Below are 19,185 nucleotides of genomic sequence, written 5' to 3'. Positions count from 1 at the left end.
AACTAGGAATGCTGTACCTACCCTGGGGTACGCTGCCTACTGGAGTAAGGCACCTGGGTAAAGAAGGCTGTGTGTTCAGGTCAGTCTGGCTTGATCTCTGGACACCAGTCTCTTTCTATGTCAGTGGTTCTCAACCTTCTTAATGCTGTTGATGTTGCGACCCTTTAACACAGTTCCTCATGTTGTGGTGAGCCCCAAGCATAAAATTATTTTCTTTGCTACTTCATAACTGTAATTTTGCTATTGTTAATGAATCATAATGTAAATATCTGTGTTTTCTGATGCTCTTAGGTGATCTCAATGAAAAGGTCGTTTGACTGATAAAGGGGTCGTGACCCACAGGCGACGAATCACACTGTTCTGTGGCCTGTATCTCATTAGAGATACCATCAAACTGGACGTGGTGTGCTTCCAGAGTGTTGGACTCCACGTGACTTGCCAAGCATAGAGATGGGTGTGGGTCACAAACAATCACTGTGGAGGAGCGGGCTGGTCACCTGACACTGGTCTCCACTGTCTTGCTAGGTAGTGGTGACAGTTGTGTTTTGGGCAGATGAATGGGCTTGGTGGGTGTTGTATTGCCTATCTGTAGTCATCCCTATTGCTGTGCCACAAAGCCTCACTCAACTGGCAATTTTTATATATGTGGGTATATGTATGTATATGTATATACATGTGTATGTATATATATATATACACACATATACATGCACATATTTATATATGGTTTTTCGAGACAGGATTCCTCTGTAGCTTTGGAGCCTGTTCTGGAACTCTCTCTGTAGACCAGGCTGGCCTCAAACTCACAGAGATCCCCCTGCCTCTGCCTCCCGAGTGCTGGGATCAAAGGCATGCGCCACCACCGCCCAGCGCAAATGATATTCTTGAAGAGGTACTGTAATCATGAACTGAATTCCAGAAGGTTGAGGGGCTTTCTGCAGAAGGATCCCCCAGAGTGGATGTATGCGCTTTCCCCGTGTGGATGCATGCTTACCGGCATCTGGGGTGCTGTCCACAGAAATACGGAATGATGTAAAACAACCTGGGGTTGGAACACTCAGGGTAGTTTTCCAGAATGCACTCGTTAATGTCCTAGGAGAGAAGACACAGCCGTGAAAAGCCTCGTGGTCTTTGTGGGCTTTGCAGAATGCCACACAATTAAAAAAAAATAATTAACACACATTTCAGCTGAAAGTCTTAGGCAGACAGAGAGAATTCAGACTTCCTAAGAAAGCTTTCCTTTTGCCTCTCAATCTCTGTGTGCACTGGCCAGGTAGGTGCATGACCTGGGCAGGTCAGGGTGTCCTGCTTGGCTGAGTACCCTGTATCCCTCCTCTTTGGAAGGCAGGAACATTTAGTTGGGTCATAATCATGATAAAAAAAAAAAGTCCTGTTCTTGTACTTAACAGTGGCCCCAGTAGCTATCTTTCAGGCCACAGATATACAGTAGACACTTAATTAATGTTTATGAAATTAATTCAGTAAGTTCCATTCTTAATGAATTTTGAGTCAATCACCTACCAACGTGATTAATCCTATATAAGTTAGTTTCTATATGTATATAGACATCTGATAAACAATTATGGAATCTCTCTAGAAGTCTCATAAAGAGTCTCTAAATTTCTGAGAAGCTGCACAACCCCGAGGCTATAAGTAAGGCAACAGCAGGGTTTGGGAATGTAGGAATCCCATCACTTTCAAAGGCAAGAGGTTTCTCTTACATAAGGCTAGACATGGGCTCTGTCAGCACTGCTAACAGGAGTTTGGAAAGGCCAGGGGTGTGGTGGAAATTGAGTGGGTGGGCTTACATCCAGACCCCGATGGACATGAAGGGTGAAGGTGCAGGGAGTTGGCTGGTTGTGAAAAGGGGGCATGTGTGTGGCTAGTAGGCTATGGGGTTTCAGAAGCTCATGCCCCTATAGGATACCACAAATAACCCTGCAATGTCAACCCATGGGAAGTCATAAATTTCCAGTTGAGAGAGTGCAGTTGACTCGGCTTCTTTTCTTAGACCAAGGTACATCCTCGGGGACTTCAAGGGGTTCCATTTGAGTCCATTAGGATGACGAACGGCACTCATTACAGCCCTGCTAGGGAAATTCTATAGGAAGGAGTAAATAAAAGATGTCTCCGGCAGAAGGTCAAGGGCAGCACTCAATAGTCACTGCTCACGGACACAGACGGGGATGCTCAAGACCAAGGCCTTTGGGAGTCGGTTCCTGACCAAGCACACAGTCTGACTGAAGGGCCGGCTGCTGTCTTAACTCCCAGGGAATCAGAAACTCAGTTCAGTGTCTTCTTCGGAAGGAGCCTCTCGGTTTCCTGGGATGACAGAGTCTACCCATAACTCCTGATTTTTAATTTGATGGGAAACTTTACTCTGATCATCTTTTTGTGATACGCTTCTCACGTATTTTAAAATGATCTCACAATTTTTTTCATCCCTTTAATTTTAAGTTTTACTTTACTTTGAGCAATTGAGTATTTTACCTGCAGGTATATTTGTGCACCAGTTGCATGCCTGGTGCCTAAAGGAGGCCAGAAGAGGGAGTTGGATTGCCTAGAACTGGAGTTACAGATGCCTGTGAACTGCCATGTGGATGCCGAGAAAGGAACCCAGGTCCTCTGGAATAGCAGCCAGTGCTCTTGACCGTGGAGCCATCTCTCCTACTATTTCTTTTACTTTTAATGATTTAAGTAGAAATGGTTTACTTTTATTTTATTAAGTTTTTTTTTGCTTAGTACATATAAATCATGCTGAGATTTCCATACATATATCATACATCTTGCTCCTACTTGCCCCCCACTCCCCACTCCCCTTCCCAAGACTCGACTCTCCTTTCCACACCACCATTCCCCTCCTCATGCCTCCACTCTCCTTCCCACCTCTCTTGTTCCCTCCTCACCCCTTGACCCCTTGCTGGTTTACTTCCTTCTCATTGAATCTTCCTTTCTGCTTCCCTCCCTCCTGACATGCACACATGCTTGTATGTCTATAAGTCTAGATGCTGCCTATGAAGAAAGCGTGTACTCTGTTTTGTCTTTCTTCCCCCACTACAAGTGTCTTGTCTGTTTCCCTTTAGAACTCTGTCTTCCCGCTCATAAACCCCGCTTCTGCTTTTATATCCCATATACATACACACCACATACTCAAATACACACACATATATATTTAAATCTAGATGCCCCCCATGAGAGAAAGCATCATGTCTTCCTGAGTCGGGCTTATTTCTCTTCCCCTCATGATCTCTGGTTCCATTCATTTTCTGGCCAATAACCTTATTTATTCTTCTTAATGGCTGAATAAAATCCTATTATGTGTGTATCTGTGTGTGCATGCATGCACATCATGTGTGTTCCTGTGTATGCACACGTGTGTTGTGTGCTTGTGTGTATGCACATGTGATCTGTGCATGCGTGTGCACACATTTATCATATCACATTTTCTTTACTTGTTCACCTATTTCTGGATCTCTAAGCTCCTTGCATCTCTTGGGTTTTATAAGACGTACAGCAATGAACACGGATGTGTGTGTAGCAAGCGCCATGGTGTGACGCCACCTTTGATTCCCACAAGTGTCTGTCCAAGCTCAGCGCAGCTGTGTCGTAGGGCAGCTCTAATTTTAGTTTTTGGAGGAACCTCCACACTGACGTCCGCAGTGGCTGCACCAGTGGGCGTTCCCCCCAGTGGTGTGTTGCCTTCCTCTTTCCCACACTCTTGCCAGAATCTGTTCTCTTAAGGCAGTGATTCTGACTGGGGCAGATGGTGGGGGATGGGGTTTGTTCTTTTTGTCCCCCTGCCCTTTGTATGTAGTGCTGCTAGGATAAGAGTGCTTAAAAAAAAATCTTTAAAACTCACATCTGAGTTTTCTTTAATTTAGAGTGGGAAGATCTAAGTCACACCACTCAGTAGGGACTGCAGCCAAGTTGACTTGACTTGTTCCTCCGGCCCTTGGATTCTGCAATCCTCTAGCACGTCCTCCCCTGCCTAAGGCTAATACTCTTTTACATTAGCTCTTGGGCACAGGACTCGACTCCACTCATAATTTCACACATTAGGGAAATAGAGGAACATACTTCAAAGTGGGCACGGAGGATAATTGACAGTCTTTTCCATACCAAAGCGATAAAAACCCAACCTACCTGGAATTTATCCTAAACGAATTTTACAAACATTTGGTTTAAATCCCAACAAACCCAAACTAGCAGAGCCTATGGATTTTGTTGCTTATAGTTTTGGTAGCTAAAAGGAGTCTGAGTTCTAGTTAGTCCCAGTTCTGCAATTAGCTGAGGGGCCTTAGCAAAATGGTGACGCCCTTGAGCCTTAGATTCCTCATTCATGGGATGTGAGGCTGAAGCTCACAACTCATTTTATGAACTGGAGGACAGAGGTGCCCAGGGCCCTAAACCAGGTTTTGTGTGCCGAAAAACTAGAAAAGACGGCCACACTTCCATTCAAAGTTACACGTGAATAAAAGCCCTCATTCAGCGTTTTCCATCTAGACTTTCCACCTCTCCTGGAAGAATGTTTCAGGTCAGTACGACGTCATCAGATCTCACCTGGAGGTACCATTGGCTAGTAGTGGGGTCCTTGGCAAATGTTTATGTCTCATAGGCTCAAGTTCCTTATCTGTAAAATGGGAACAATATTTGCAATCCTAGACCTGTAACAAGATTAGAAAGCACACACGCCCTTCACTTTGCTCGCCATTCAGCTCTTCATATTACGCCATCTTACTACATGTTCAAAATTTGAGTCTGCATAGGTCTATATAGGTTTCGAAGGTCACACACAATTTTAAAACAATGACTTCCACTAACTCAGAGAGAACAGGAAGAAAAATATGGAAATATGAGATGTATAATTCACGTTTTGTCAAGAACACAGTTCACTAGAAACAAACTAATAATATTAAGCAAAAGCGGGCAACATTCCCCACCCCTACCCCTGCAGAACTTGAGTTTCCTACATGAAGCCACAAGACAATGTAGGAAAAAAAAACCCATTCAAAACCCTTTCCAGTATGGATTTAAAACGAGATTGGGAGTGGATCTTCCTACTCGAAAATTACAGCCATTAGAGGAGAGTTGGATGGTAAAGGACACGCGGAAGGGCGCTTCATTGTGCTGGCTCTAACAGCTGGGCAAGGGAGGAATTACTGAGCCCATTCACAAGGGGGCATGAAAGGTGGGCAGCGGCAGTGGGAGTACAAATTTGATGGGTTAGTCAATTTAGATAAGTGGAATGCATGTGACCCGAGCTAACCTTTATTGCATACACTCTGCTCAAAAGCCTTTTTCCTCCCAACCCCGAACTGGAAGAGTCAAACAAGAGTTCTCAGTGATGTTGAATGGACTTCAAGGGGGCAGGGGGTCAGATAGCATCCTCCATGCTCTGGTCTGGCTGGAATCACTGGTAACACAACCCTAGAGGGGATGGAAAGCATCCTTTGGAGTGGACACGCACACAGTTCTTAGGAAGGCATCACCGTTAGGAAGTGGCACTTTCGTCTATTGTAAGTTCCTGCTAGGGTGGTGGACGGTAACACCCATGACATCGACTTTGGTGTTCATGTGGTCCTTTATGCCACTTGTAAAACACTGGCTATATGTCTGTGTCCTATGGTGGGATGTATCACTCTACCTTCACTGTAACCAGTATTCCCCTTTGCTTGGGACCTAGTCCAGAAACTCTTAAATCCTAGTTTGCTTCTGTCGCTGTGATAAACAGTCAGACTAAAATCTGTAGTGAGAGGCTGCTTGTTTGTTCCCCGGCCACCCGGCAGCTTAGACCCGAAATAACCACACAGAAACTGTATTAATTAGATCACTGCTTGGCCCAATAGTTCTAACTTCTTATTGGCCAACTCTTACATATTAATTTAACCCATTTCTATTAATCTGTGTATCGCCATGAGGCTGTGGTTTTCTAGGTCTTCCTGCATCTGTCTCTGGTGGGGCTACATGGCTTCTCCTCAAATTCTGCCTCCTTTCTCCCAACATTTGTCTAGTTTTCCCTGCCTAACTCTACTCTACCCTTTCAGGCCAAGCCAGATTTTTTTTTTTTATTAACCAATCATATTCGCAGCATACAGAGGGGAATTCCACATCAAAAAGCAACTTGGGAAGAAAGGCTTTATTGGCTTACACTCCTGCATCACAATCCATCAATGAGAGAAGTTGGGGCAGGGACTTAGTAAGTCTACTCGGTGCTTAGTCGGATCCTATTATCTTCTCTAAATGCACTCAGGGTTGGGTCTTCTTGGCCACAGTGTGCTAGCCAGTTTCTGTCACTGTAACAGATCCCTGAGATAAATAACCAGCAGAAAGAAATGCTTATTTTGGTTCATGGAAGGTATGAGATTTCAGTCCATTGCTAGGGAGCTGTCGCGAGGTAGACTATCACAATAAGAGGGTGTAGAGGAGCAAGCTGCTCACCTCATGGCAGCCAGAAAGCAAAGAGACAGAAGGTGCAGAGAAGGGACTAGGGTCCCAAAATACCCTTCAATGACATGCTCCTAATGACCTTCATCCTCCAACTAGTCTCTTATTTCATTTCCCAGAAGTCCCAACAGCTGGGGACCAAGCCTTGTGAACATGTGAACTTCTGAGGGATATAAGATCCACCCATGACTACCAGTTATCAACATCCCACTCTCTTTATGGTACTCGTTCAAGGGTCCCATCCTACTGTTGTCTTCCTTGTCAAGTCTGGTTATGTGACCATCCCTTATAGATGTTCTCAACCAGTGGGTCACCATCCAACGAGAGGTAGTATATCAGATAACCTGCATACCAGATATTTATACTAGAATTCATAACACTAACAAACATAAGGTTATGAAGTAGCAATGAAATAATTTCATGGTTGGGGGTCACCACAACACGAGAAATTGTACTATAGGGTCACAGCATTAGGAAGGTTGAGAACCATTGCTTTATTATCTTAATGGGATATTGGAAAATAATTACTGTGGTCCGCTTATATTCTTAAACTGAAAATGAGTCAACGGTGCTAGCTGCCCCACTTCCCTGCCATTACTAACATGCAGCTGAAAAACAAGCCAACGAGAAACGAAACAACCACAACAAAGCAACACAAAAACAAACTCAAAGGGATTGTGGTAGCACATGCTGGATTTCCAGCCCTCAGTAGGCAAAGGCAGGAAGATTGTGAATCTGGGGCCAGCCTGGACTACATAGTGAGATCCGGTCTCAAAAAGCCAAACAATAACAATGACAGTTCTGAATCTTACCTGACAGCTATTTTTGATTGTGGTTAGGACCTTCGAGACTCAGGAGGAGGAATCATTCTACCCGACAGGAATTCTAACCCAAATGACGCTAACCCCCGCTAACCCCATGCACAGCTGCTGTAGCCCTTTCGGAGTGTCTAGGTTACCCCGGGTTTTGTTTGTGTTTGACATAAGAAGGTTTTTCTTGACTGGGGGGGCTCAACGCACCTGCAGCACCAGGAGAGTGTGTGGAAGGCCCAGAATGTACCTGCTCCTCACTGTTTCCGGCAGTCTTGAATTTCCTGCACCTTTCTGAAGTGCAGTGGGACCCCAGAGTTATTTACTGAATCTGTGTTCTCTATTCCCATGTTCCCTCACTCTGGGACCGTAGCCTCGGCGTGCTTCCTCACTTCTCTGAGATGAACCATGGCTGCAGCTGGGCTCCTGCAGGTGAAGCTGTCGTGCTGTGCAGCTGATGAGCTGGCTGATTCAGCGGGAGGAGCTTTTCTTATTGATTTTTCATGGGCATGAAGGAAAGAGATTTCCCACAAAGGCAAGAACGTGTGTTCAAAAGCATATAAAGCATGTTTAATATGCATAATCATATAACATGTAAAACTGTCGCATTATGATTTGATTCAAAACGTATTAAAGGGACAGAAAGTTTAAAACAATCTGGGGTCTTAAATTTTGAGACTGGTACTCTGTTGCTGCCTTCGGGTGCTGTGGTAAGATGCCGTTAGCAAGAGGGATGGATGGAAGAGTTTGTTTTGGGTTAGCGTTCTAGAGGGATAAGGAAGAAGACAAGAGATGAGCATGGCACGCCGAGGCAGAGCAGGGGGCGCCACAGCTATGCATCAAGGGAAGGTGTGAAACAGGTGGACGGACTGTCCTACACAGCACAGGGAGAGAGCAAAGGTGTCCCACTGTGGCCGATGACAGATAGAGGCCCTTGCTGCCTTTGGTCAGTTGGTCACAGGGTCTCACGTGTCACAGTTGGCATCTCCTTGAGGTGAACTTCTTAACTATGATATCATCTGGCTCAGTGGGGGCGGAGCCAGGTACGGTGTCACCAGCGTCATGACTCCCTTCTCTAACAATACCATTTTCCGTGCTGGAGTGAACCTATTGTCACCATCCCCTGTGCCCTTGAGGGAATTTACAAGGCGTGCAGAGACACCACCCTCTCACTGCCCCCCCCCCACTCCTGCCTACAGCAATGAGCTCTTAGTCAGGGGTTAGGTGGGAATGGTCTCACAAATTAATGCACAAAAAGAGGTTGGGCTCCGTGTGATTCCTGGGAATCTTTTCATTAACTCAACACAATGGCAACAATGTAGTAGGGAGGGGAGGGGAATGGAGGAAGAGGAGAGGAGAGGTGGACCTTTGTCGAACGTATACCACCATATTCACAAAAGCTTGTGGCATGAATGAGATATTCTGGGGACTTTAGATTTGTTTTTTCATCTTGTTCAATGAACAATGTTCAGGGACTACTGTGAACAGGGTGGGTGATGGAGGAAGGTCATTGGCTAATAAAGGCACTGCCCTGGCCCATTTTATTGGTTAGAGGATAGGTGGGAGGAGTAAACAGAACAAAATGCTGGGAGGAAGAGGAAGTGAGCTCAGAGACTCCACCGCTCTGCTCTCCTCAGCAGACGCCTCAGGGAGATGCCATACTCCCAGCTCCCAGGCAGACACACGCCATGAAGCTTGACCCAGGATGGACTAGGCTAGAATCTGTTAGGAGACATTTCCAGTCTACGACCAGCTATTGGAATAACACCTGATTTAATAATTCATTTGAACAAAACCTTGGATGGTGATAAAGATTTAAACAGTCCCAGAGAATTAACAGCTGAAGCAGAAAAGGAACTGACAATGATTGAGGAAAAATTACAACAGGCACATGTGGACAGGGTGAATCCAGAGCTCGATTGTATTCTCGTCATACTACCATCAAAAATTTCTCCTACAGGAATTTTAATGCAGAGAGATGATATTATTTTGGAATGGATCTTTTTACCACATAAACCAAGTAAGAAACTGAAAACTTATGTGGAAAAAGTCTCTGAGTTAATTATAAAAGGCAAGCTGAGACTTCGTCAACTAGCAGGCATAGACCCAGCAGAAATTATAGTGCCTTTCACTGCTGATGAACTAAAGAAATTATGGGAAGATAATGAACCATGGCAAAGAGCTTGTGCTAATTTTTTGGGAGACATTAATAACAACTATCCAAAAAGCAAGCGGCTTAACTTCATAAAGAGAACTTCTTGGATTCTTCCTCGAATCGTCCGTGATGCTCCAATAACTGGAGCCCGTACATTCTATACTGATGCCAATAAATCAGGGAAGGCAGGTTACAAATCAGAAGACTTGGATAAGGTGGAACAAAGTCCGTATAATTCTGTCCAGAAGGCGGAATTATATGCCATTCTTATGGTGCTAAGGGATTTTAAAAAACCTATTAATATAGTTACAGATTCACAATACGCAGAAAGAGTTATTTTACATATTGAAACTGCTGAATTTATACCTGATGATACTGAACTAACCTCATTGTTCCTCCAGGTTCAAGATTTGATCAGGAACAGGCTTTGCCCTATGTACATAACACACATCCGATCCCATACGGGTCTGCCAGGTCCTCTAGCACAAGGTAATGCAGAAATTGATCAATTATTGATTGGTAGTGTGCTACAAGCCTCTGAATTTCATAAAAAACATCATGTTAATAGCAAAGGTTTGAAGAAAGAGTTTTCAATTACATGGCAACAAGCTAAGGAGATTGTAAAGAAATGCCCTACTTGCTCTTTCTATAACCAAACGCCACTGCCTGCAGGGGCTAATCCAAAGGGCACCCAAAGGAATGAAATCTGGCAGATGAATGTGTTCCACTTTGCAGAATTTGGCAAATTAAAATATGTACACCACACCATAGACACGTATTCAGGTTTTCAATGGGCTACTGCCCTGAGCTCAGAAAAGGCTGATTCAGTAATCACACATTTATTGGAAGTTATGGCCATCATGGGTATACCTGCGCAAATAAAGACAGATAATGGTCCAGCATATGTATCTAAGAAAATGAAACGCTTTTTTGATTATTATAATATAAAACACATTACAGGTATACCAAATAATCCTACAGGTCAGGCAGTTATAGAAAGATCAAATCGTACTATAAAGGATATGCTGAACAAACAGAAAGGGACTGAAAATACCCCCAGAAATAGATTACATAATGCTTTACTAACCTTGAATTTTCTTAACGCTAATGAGAAAGGAACAACAGCAGCAGAAAGACATTGGATAATGGAAAAGTCTGCTGAACTAAATCAACCGATTTATTTCAAAGATGTGCTGACCTCTCAGTGGAAGCCAGGAGATGTGCTACGTTGGGGAAGGGGTTTTGCTCTTGTTTCCACAGGAGAAGAAAAATTGTGGATACCATCAAAATTAATAAAGTTTCGATTTGAAGAGGAGAAACCTCTTGGAAAGGAGAAATGACAACTCATCCACAACGATGATATTCATACAGGTGGTAAGAAAAACATATAGAATGGGGGCAGGGTTCTGTTCTTATCTCCACAGGAAAACACTCATCTTTGAGAAATTCAAGGGACCCTGGATGTTTGGATACTGACAGATGGAAAAATACCTGCCCAATAGGAAATATCAAGACAACTGAATGGGTTGTGTAAGTAATATTAAACCATATTTCTAAATTTATAAAGCTGGTTTTGAAGTTGGACTCTGGCTCAGTCCCTCTCCAATTCCAAGCCTGTTAGTAAGAGAAAAACCCAGAGTTTCTGGAGTTTCTGTCTCATGTCAAGAGCCATGATATGGGACAGAAAGAAATATGAGTTTAGAAAACATCTTTGCTTCTCTTCATATCTATCATACTTTTCATTGAATATATCTATCATGTCTTTCATTGAATATATATATATATATATATGTCTATATGATTAATGTTTAAGTTTTTCATAATGAACAATGAGTTTTTCCTGAAGTGACATTTGAAGTTTCCAGGAAGAAGATGGGGCCCCATAACAACAACTCCACCTGGTTGATATGACGTCATGATACTGATAGCGCTACTACAAGACCTGCTTTTGGTACCAGCTGCACAAGACAGTTCCAACTTGGTTAGCTGAAATGGTGCACATCTTATACAACATTTTGGCCAGACCTGCACGAAAATACTCAGAGACTATTTGCAATTTTAAAAGACATTATCTTGAAATTTAACCATCATTTTACTTTCACAGGATCCCCCAGAAAGAACGTCGCCCCTATGACAGCTGGAAGTAATTCTAGAGAACGACGTCCCCTCTCCCAGTAAAGTTTGCCCTTGGGTTTAGGGACATCATTTAGGGGTTGATTATAATTAGTATATGATTGAGGGTTGGGGGAGGAATTTTATAAGCTCAGGGATCATTTTGAAAAAAAGAGGGATGATGGGATAATAGATAAATATATTGGTATAGATTGACTATTGTACACATGCATGTTTCTACCTCTGTTTAAAACATTTTTATGTATTGACATATATTGTATTGATATATATATATATATCGTATATATTTACCATATTGCAGTGTACATTTCTACCTCTGATTAAGATACTTATATAATATTTGTGTATTGATATATATTTACCTACTGCAATGTATATTTGTACATTGTTTATATTTGGAGGTCATTGTCCTCATTTGTTTCACAGTCGTTTATTGTCTTAGTCTTTAAGTTAGATAGATATTGAGAATTATATAGACTAATTGTCATCTAAGTTTGTCATTTATAATTAGACTAATCAGGTTCTTTAGATATATAGAGATTATACTCAGTATAGATAGATAATCTTCAACCTCTTCAAAGAGCTGTAGAAAATGGCCTTTAATCTAACTCAGAGTTTCGTGATAGTGAGACACAATTGCTCCTGGCAACCCCACTCTATTCCCGAGAGAATGTTGAGCACCAAAAACACTCCATCTGGAGCCTTTCTATTTGGCAGAACTGGCCTTTGGGCAAAGAAATGCCCATACCTCAACCACTGACACAGACGCAGAGTGTGCATCAATGGATAAAACAGGACTGTCATATCCTGCCAAGACAGGGTAAGATAGTTTTGAAAAGTTCCTTGCCTTTAATAATGGTATGTCAGTTATGTTAGGCCTTAGCCAAAATTGGTTGACTCAACGTTGCAAACGAGACTTTGGGTGATTGCCCAGGTAGTCAGTTGTCTCTGTCAATTGTTGCACATTTTGGATATATCTCGTTTGTTGAGTAGTGTTTATTCCCTTCTTAGATCTTTGACTGAGTTGAAGATTATATAATTGTAGTTACTCTTTACATTATTTGGACTTCTTGAGATAGAATGTTTAGCAAAGCTTTTGTTCTCAATATTGTTTGTTGTATTTATTATTTGTTGTTATTGTATGTAGTTGTATTTGGTTTAGTTCTGTCTTATTTAGACAAAAAAGGGGAAATGATGGAGGAAGGTCATTGGCTAATAAAGGCACTGCCCTGGCCCATTTTATTGGTTAGAGGATAGGTGGGAGGAGTAAACAGAACAAAATGCTGGGAGGAAGAGGAAGTGAGCTCAGAGACTCCACCGCTCTGCTCTCCGCAGCAGACGCCTCAGGGAGATGCCATACTCCCAGCTCCCAGGCAGACACACGCCATGAAGCTCGACCCAGGATGGACTAGGTTAGAATCTTCCCGGTAAGACGGGTGCTCACCGATTATTAGAGATGGGTTGATTGGGATATCATAATTAGCCAGTAAGGGCTAGGGCAGAAGGGCCAAGCAGTGATTAAATGAATACAGTTTGTGTGTTGTTATTTCGGGCATAAGCTAGCCGGGCAGGCGGCTGGGGTGTTGGGGACGCAGTCCCGCTGCCGCCCCATATTACTACATTTGCAGTGATAGGCTGGAGGAGTGGGAGGACCTCCCGCAACAGGTGGGAAGTGGGAAGGGTTAATTAAAAGTGTAGTTTCTGTCTGTTGAGGATAATATAAATTATACTATTCCGAAGGTAGCCCATTGCCTTCCCTCAGAGGTTCCAAAAGTCACCTTGAATTTACTGCCAAGCCCCAAGTTCTTCTTTTGTCTCTGGAATTTTTAGCCAGGGCCACCAAACTCTCTTCAATTCTATGGCTAAAGTTGGGCCTGCAAATAAGGGATTTACAAAGTTCCACTAAAACCAATCAAGCCCACAAAGGGCCCAGTGTGGCTGGTAGGATGGGCAGGACACCAGGAATCCCTTCCCTCCTGAAGACCTTTTGCCCATCGCTATATCCATTGGGCTATGTTTAACATCTTATCTGATATAGCCAACAAACCTATCTCAGGACCATTTGGGTGGATCACGTGACCTATCTCTGCATCTCATTTCTGATGGGATGTCCCACTGTCTGGGGCAGGGCTGTTTGATCCCTTTGTCTAGTAGGATCATGTTTTGCATCTTGTGTCCAAGCCTCTGATGTAGAAAGTTTTCTTCATAGCCTGGTACCTCTGAATTCTAGAAGAGGATTTTCTGCATTTATTAGCTCCCTATTCCCCCCTTCCAGGTTAGGTACAGACTCTTGCCATGTCACAAGTCGCCAGGCTTGGTTAACAACGTAAATGTTTGAAAGGGCCATCTCCTGGATTCTGGGCATTTACTGGACACCACTGTCCGTCACTGCGTCAATTACACCTTAACTCGCCCACTGCTACTGTGCCTGCTGCATGCAGTGTGGACATTAAGCTCTTGGGCTCCACCCCAGAACACCCCTCCAAACCTGTGGGAGCAAGCGATTATAGGACTGAGAAAGTACTTTCTCATTAACGTGAATCATAACACCTAGTTCTTAGAATCAAAGTAGAAAAAGAAAACAAAAACAACAGCAACAACAACCTCAAGTTGTTGACACAAGTTTCTCTTCCTTTTCCTCTCCTGGGCAGGGTGCAGGCCATTGAGAGTTGCACTTGTCTAACTCATGTGAACAAGGTGAAGAGCAGTTCTTTTCTGTGTACAACAGTGCTAACGGCTATGTAGCATCTGTATCTTTAATGCCCCCAAATATTTTAAAACATACAGCATCCCGGCTAGGGAGAAGGATCAGTGGGCAAAGTGTTTCCTGCGCAAGCCTGAGGACTTGAGTTCAGATCCCAAGAACCACATACAAAGTTGGGTATGGTGGGTATGTGCTCTCGGAGCTGGGAGACAGAGACAAGAGGATCCTGGGAATTTGATGGCTAGCTAGTTTAACGAATCAGTAAGCTCCAGATTCAGTGAGAGCTGGTGGTTCAGAAAAATATGGTGCAGAACAATCAAGGGTCAGCCTGATGTTGATCTCTGACCTCTGAGAGCACACACACTGGGGTCCAACAGTACACACGTTCATATACTACATATCACAACAACAACAACAACAACAAAGCAATGGCAACTTGTGTTGAAAAGAAACTTAAGCCCCAGCAAGGTGGTTTAGCATGCAAAGTTGCTTGTGCCTGCCTGGACATCTGAATTCAATTCCTTACACCCCATGAAAAGTGAAAAGAACCAATTCCAACTGCTGCCCTCTGACCTCCACATGCACACCCATGTACACCCCCCTTACACACACACCACACACCACATCACACATGCAAACAATAATAATAATGATAATAAATTAAATTTTAAAATAAAACAATTCAAGCAATTACAATCTTGGTTTATCATGTCGCTATCACACTGTTCTGGTAATGCACACTAATTCTTTGCTTATTCCAACTGTCATTATCCAATGTGAAGGAACAGAGGCCCTTTGAGTCTCTAAAAAGCAAGAGACCCCAATCTGGCCTTTGGGGAGGCACACTGCCCACAGGTGGGGTGCTAGACTGGCTCTCCAAATCTTTTGGAAATCGTACCTGCCAGAGCCAATGCTGTTCCAAGCTCCAGGGCAGGAAGGGCAGCCAGTTATGCAGACTTTTGCCAGCCTATGTGGTTATTTTATTAGGCAAATCAGTGCCTGCAGACTAGTCGAAACCCACCAGGCCCAGCCCAGTTTTGTGCAAACATTTTCAAAGGTGAAGTGGAATACATTAACAGGCACTAATTCTCAGAATTATAGTGTTTTTGGCTAATAACCCTTTTCCTTCTGCATCTGTCTCTAACACTGACACAAAGAATGTCTTTAAACAGGGGTCAGCCCCAGTGGGAGTTACTTACAAAACCATCAACTACTCTGTACTGAGTTAGGTATTGAAGGACCTCCCTAAGATGCTTAAGAAATGTCCTGGCAAAATTATGTAGGGCCTAAATTTTACAGGATCATAAAATGGAAGGACTGACTTTAGGAGCTGGGTAGAAAGAATACTGAGCAAAAAGAGGTCGAAGCTGGGCCCAGTGGCCAAGGCCTGTAATCTCAGCCCTTGGAAGGGCAAGGCAGGTTCCAAGTTCAAAGCTTGACTGGACTATAGAGTAAGTTCAAGGTCAGCCTGGGTAGCTTACATAGACCTTGTCTCATAATAAACGGTAAAAAGAGGGCTGGGGACATAGAGTACTTGCCTACCACGTGTGAGGCTTTGTTTCAGTGACATATTTCACACACTGTAACATGTGTTGTCTGTGTTCTATTCTAAGGGAAAGATTCTCTCTGTTTAACCTGCTTCTTACTCTTTCTAGTGTTTCTGTCCCTCCTCCCGTCCTTCCTTATTAGTTTCATGGCTAACACCTTCTGGACCCCTGAGCTCTCAGTCCAGAACCAGGTGTTAATACTTGGCCTACGGGAACAATGAGGACACTATAGAAAGTAGGCCAGGGGGCTGGAGAGATGGCTCAGTGGTTAAGAGCATTGCCTGCTCTTCCAAAGGTCCTGAGTTCAATTCCCGGCAACCACATGGTGGCTCACAACCATCTGTAATGAGATCTGGTGCCCTCTTCTGGCCTGCAGGCATACACACGGACAGAATATTGTATACATAATAAATAAATATTAAAAAAAAAAAAGAAAGTAGGCCAGTTCCAGTTGCCAGCTTAGGGCTTCGTTCTTATCTCTGGAGGTCTCAGCTTCTTAGGCCCAGGGCTCAAGGCAGCAGGTGCATTGCTATTACCTTCTGCTTCCTTTCTTGAGAGGGACGGGAAGTTCAGGTCCCCACCAGGGCCAGGTCTGGTCTCCACCTTGGCATAGACGCGTTCAGCACCTCTACCCTTTACCTATAAACCTATTCCGGGTAGCCACGGTCTGGTTCTTCACCAGAGCAAACTGCTAGTGGTCCACGCCTGGAGGAGAACCTCCATTTTTATTCCTTTGGGGTTCCTCTTGGACACGCTACTTATTCTCGTGATATGTTTGGAAGCTGAAGGAATGAAATGTCACCATACCACAGGCAACATGCGTGGGCCATTCATGTTCCCTGTTAGAGTGAGATCTGTAAGAAAACCTTGCCCAACAGAGGCACGGGTGACCTGATATCTGTGGAGCTCAACCTGTGAAGGGAAAGAATCTTGGTGCTATATCAAGCCTGTGCCAAAGCCTCACACACATCGACAGAAATGAGATTATTTTTACTTCATACATCAGAGAGCTTACGGCAGGCATCAGTGTGATTCTGTCTATGGCTACTGCGAGATACTCACGTCACAGTTGTGAACGCTGAGCACAAGTCACTACCATGGGGCCGTGAAACCTTTAGGATTTGAAGCGTGCCGGGAATACAAAAATGTCATTAGCTTTGCCCTAAGTCGTCCATTACATCATTCACATTTCTAGACAATTCTCTCTGCATTGTAATCCTCACCCAGTGCCAGACAAGTACTTTATCGAAGTAGTCTTTGGAGATGATGAAATTTTTATTTGAATTGAGCTATGCTTAGGAAATCACTATGGGAATCTGGACGCCTGATAAAAGCTTTTAGGTGATTGTACTGCTTTTCAATAAACAACATCATAAAAAATTCAGCAGCAAAGTAAAGTCCAGTCTACAACTACAATGCATTTTAAAGCCAAAAGATAAGTAAATAACACCCCCCCCAAAAACCAACAATAATTTACTTCAACGACGGTATATCTTTAGTCATTCTTTGCAAAACTGAACACGTACTGATCTACAACCCATTCCTCAATGTAGGAGGCAAATTTCAGATGCTTGCTACATTTGGAGAATAGTGGCTGGGATTGTGCACCTTGGTTGCCTGTGACTCTAGGACAAAGAAGGCCCAGAAAAAGCCGAATGGCCAAACCTCTGCCACCAGAATTCTGTTGTGTGTCTCCCTAGTGATGCCCAGGTATATGCCAGGTCCCTGGGCTCCAGCATCCTACTGCCAGGGATTCAGACCAATACAGGGCTGGAGGCGGCTTCTGTCTGCAGAGGGTGGTAGTGATATACTTGGAAACACAGAGTGTTGAAGAATAGCTATTCTTATAGTATGGAGGCCACTAGTTAGTTCCTGGCTGCTTAGCCCCGAAATAATCACACAGAAATTGTATTATTTAAATCACTGCTTGACCCATTATCTCCAACTTCTTAATGGCTAACTCTTATATATTAATTTAACCCATCTCCATTAATCTGTGTATCGCCATGTCGTTGTGGCTTATCGGGGAAAGTTCCGGCATCTGTCTCTGGCAGGGCTACATGGCTTCTTTCTGACTCTGCCTCCTTTCTCCCAGCATTCAGTTCTGTTATCTCTGCCTACCTAAGTTCTGCCCTATCAACAAGCCAAGGCAGTTTCTTTATTCATTAACCAATAAAAGCAACACATAGACAGAAGGACCTCTCATACCATATTCTTATATTGATACTGATACAACATTTAAAATAAATAAGGGACCAGGTTTATAGAGTACTGCTTTCCTACCCCTTTATCTAGTCACAAGGAAAATGGGCAAGACTCACTACAGTGGGTCTTTGTATCTGGGTCAAAGAATAATTTCATTAATGGACAGCCCCTGAATCCCATGGACTTTAACACTAGCTGGAGAATTTTCCCTTAAAAACCAAATAACCAAGGAAATACATTTTAAGGAGCTAGAGAGATGGCTCGGTGGTAAAATTTTTATTATATAAGCACAAGAATCTGAGTTTGGATCCCCAGCACAGATGTAAAAAGCCAGATGCAACGGTGCATGTTTGTAACTCTAGCGCAGGCCATGGGTGGGCAGAGACAGTTAGATCTCAGGGGCTTGCTGTCTAGCCTGGCCACTGAGAACACAGAGCTCCAGCTTCAGTGGAGACCCAGTCTCCAAAATGAGGAGCAGAGAGATAGAAGATGCCCGGCATATACCTCTGGCCTCCACATTCACGTGGATGGTAAGCATGCCTGCATATATACACCTCAGGCGTGCATCATATGCACACTCACAAGGAAGAAACCCATTTGACCCCTGACTGTGCTCTTTCTAATGCCAGAAGGCCAAGTGCTTGTGACCCCTAGAAGCAGAGATCAGAAGGCCAGCTGCAGTTCAATAACGAAGTGGAAAGAAACTCATGTTTCACCTCCCACCATTTCATTCTGTTAAAAGAAGCTCCTGGGGGAAGGCAAGCCTCAACACAGGGGAGTGTTTTCCTGGAGCAGTAGGACCAGAGCAAGCATGCTCAAACAGATTCTCCCAGCAGGAAATTCATTGAGTGGAAGAATGGTCGGAATTTCTGGGGAATCAAGTATTTTCTTGAAGGGCTTTATACCATGAAAGTTATTTATGATCCCTTTGGGCCAGACAAGTTTCTGAAAGCCACAGAAACTGTCTTAGCATCATAGACTTTTGGTGCTGCTGCCTCCCCAGCTGAAGAATTCCACAACTGTTTTTTCTCTTTTCCTTTCACATCCAATAGTCCAAAGTTTGGGGCTGAAGATCCCAAAACAAACCACAAAAGTCACACTTTCAACTTCTGGCTATCTAGAATATAAACAGCATGTTTGTGGCTATTTTAAAGGCCACAGCCTCTCATCTCCGAAGGTCACTGCAGA

General features: G+C 43.6%; 1 protein-coding gene across 1 annotated transcript in view; it reads right to left on the bottom strand.

Moving 5' to 3' along the window:
• The window catches only part of Ust (uronyl 2-sulfotransferase), a 290,089-nt gene that overhangs the window by 46,161 nt on the left and 224,743 nt on the right, over positions 1-19,185 (bottom strand). Inside the window, exon 6 of the mRNA XM_041680355.1 lies at positions 995-1,092. Within this exon, the coding sequence (XP_041536289.1) occupies positions 995-1,092 (98 nt within the window). The remainder of the gene's footprint in view (positions 1-994; positions 1,093-19,185) is intronic.

The sequence above is a fragment of the Microtus oregoni genome, unplaced genomic scaffold (genome assembly GCF_018167655.1).
Source record: "Microtus oregoni isolate MIOR12 unplaced genomic scaffold, Mior012 000033F_ref0000390, whole genome shotgun sequence".
Taxonomy (NCBI): domain Eukaryota; kingdom Metazoa; phylum Chordata; class Mammalia; order Rodentia; family Cricetidae; genus Microtus; species Microtus oregoni.
This window is presented reverse-complemented; position numbering and strand designations above follow the sequence as displayed.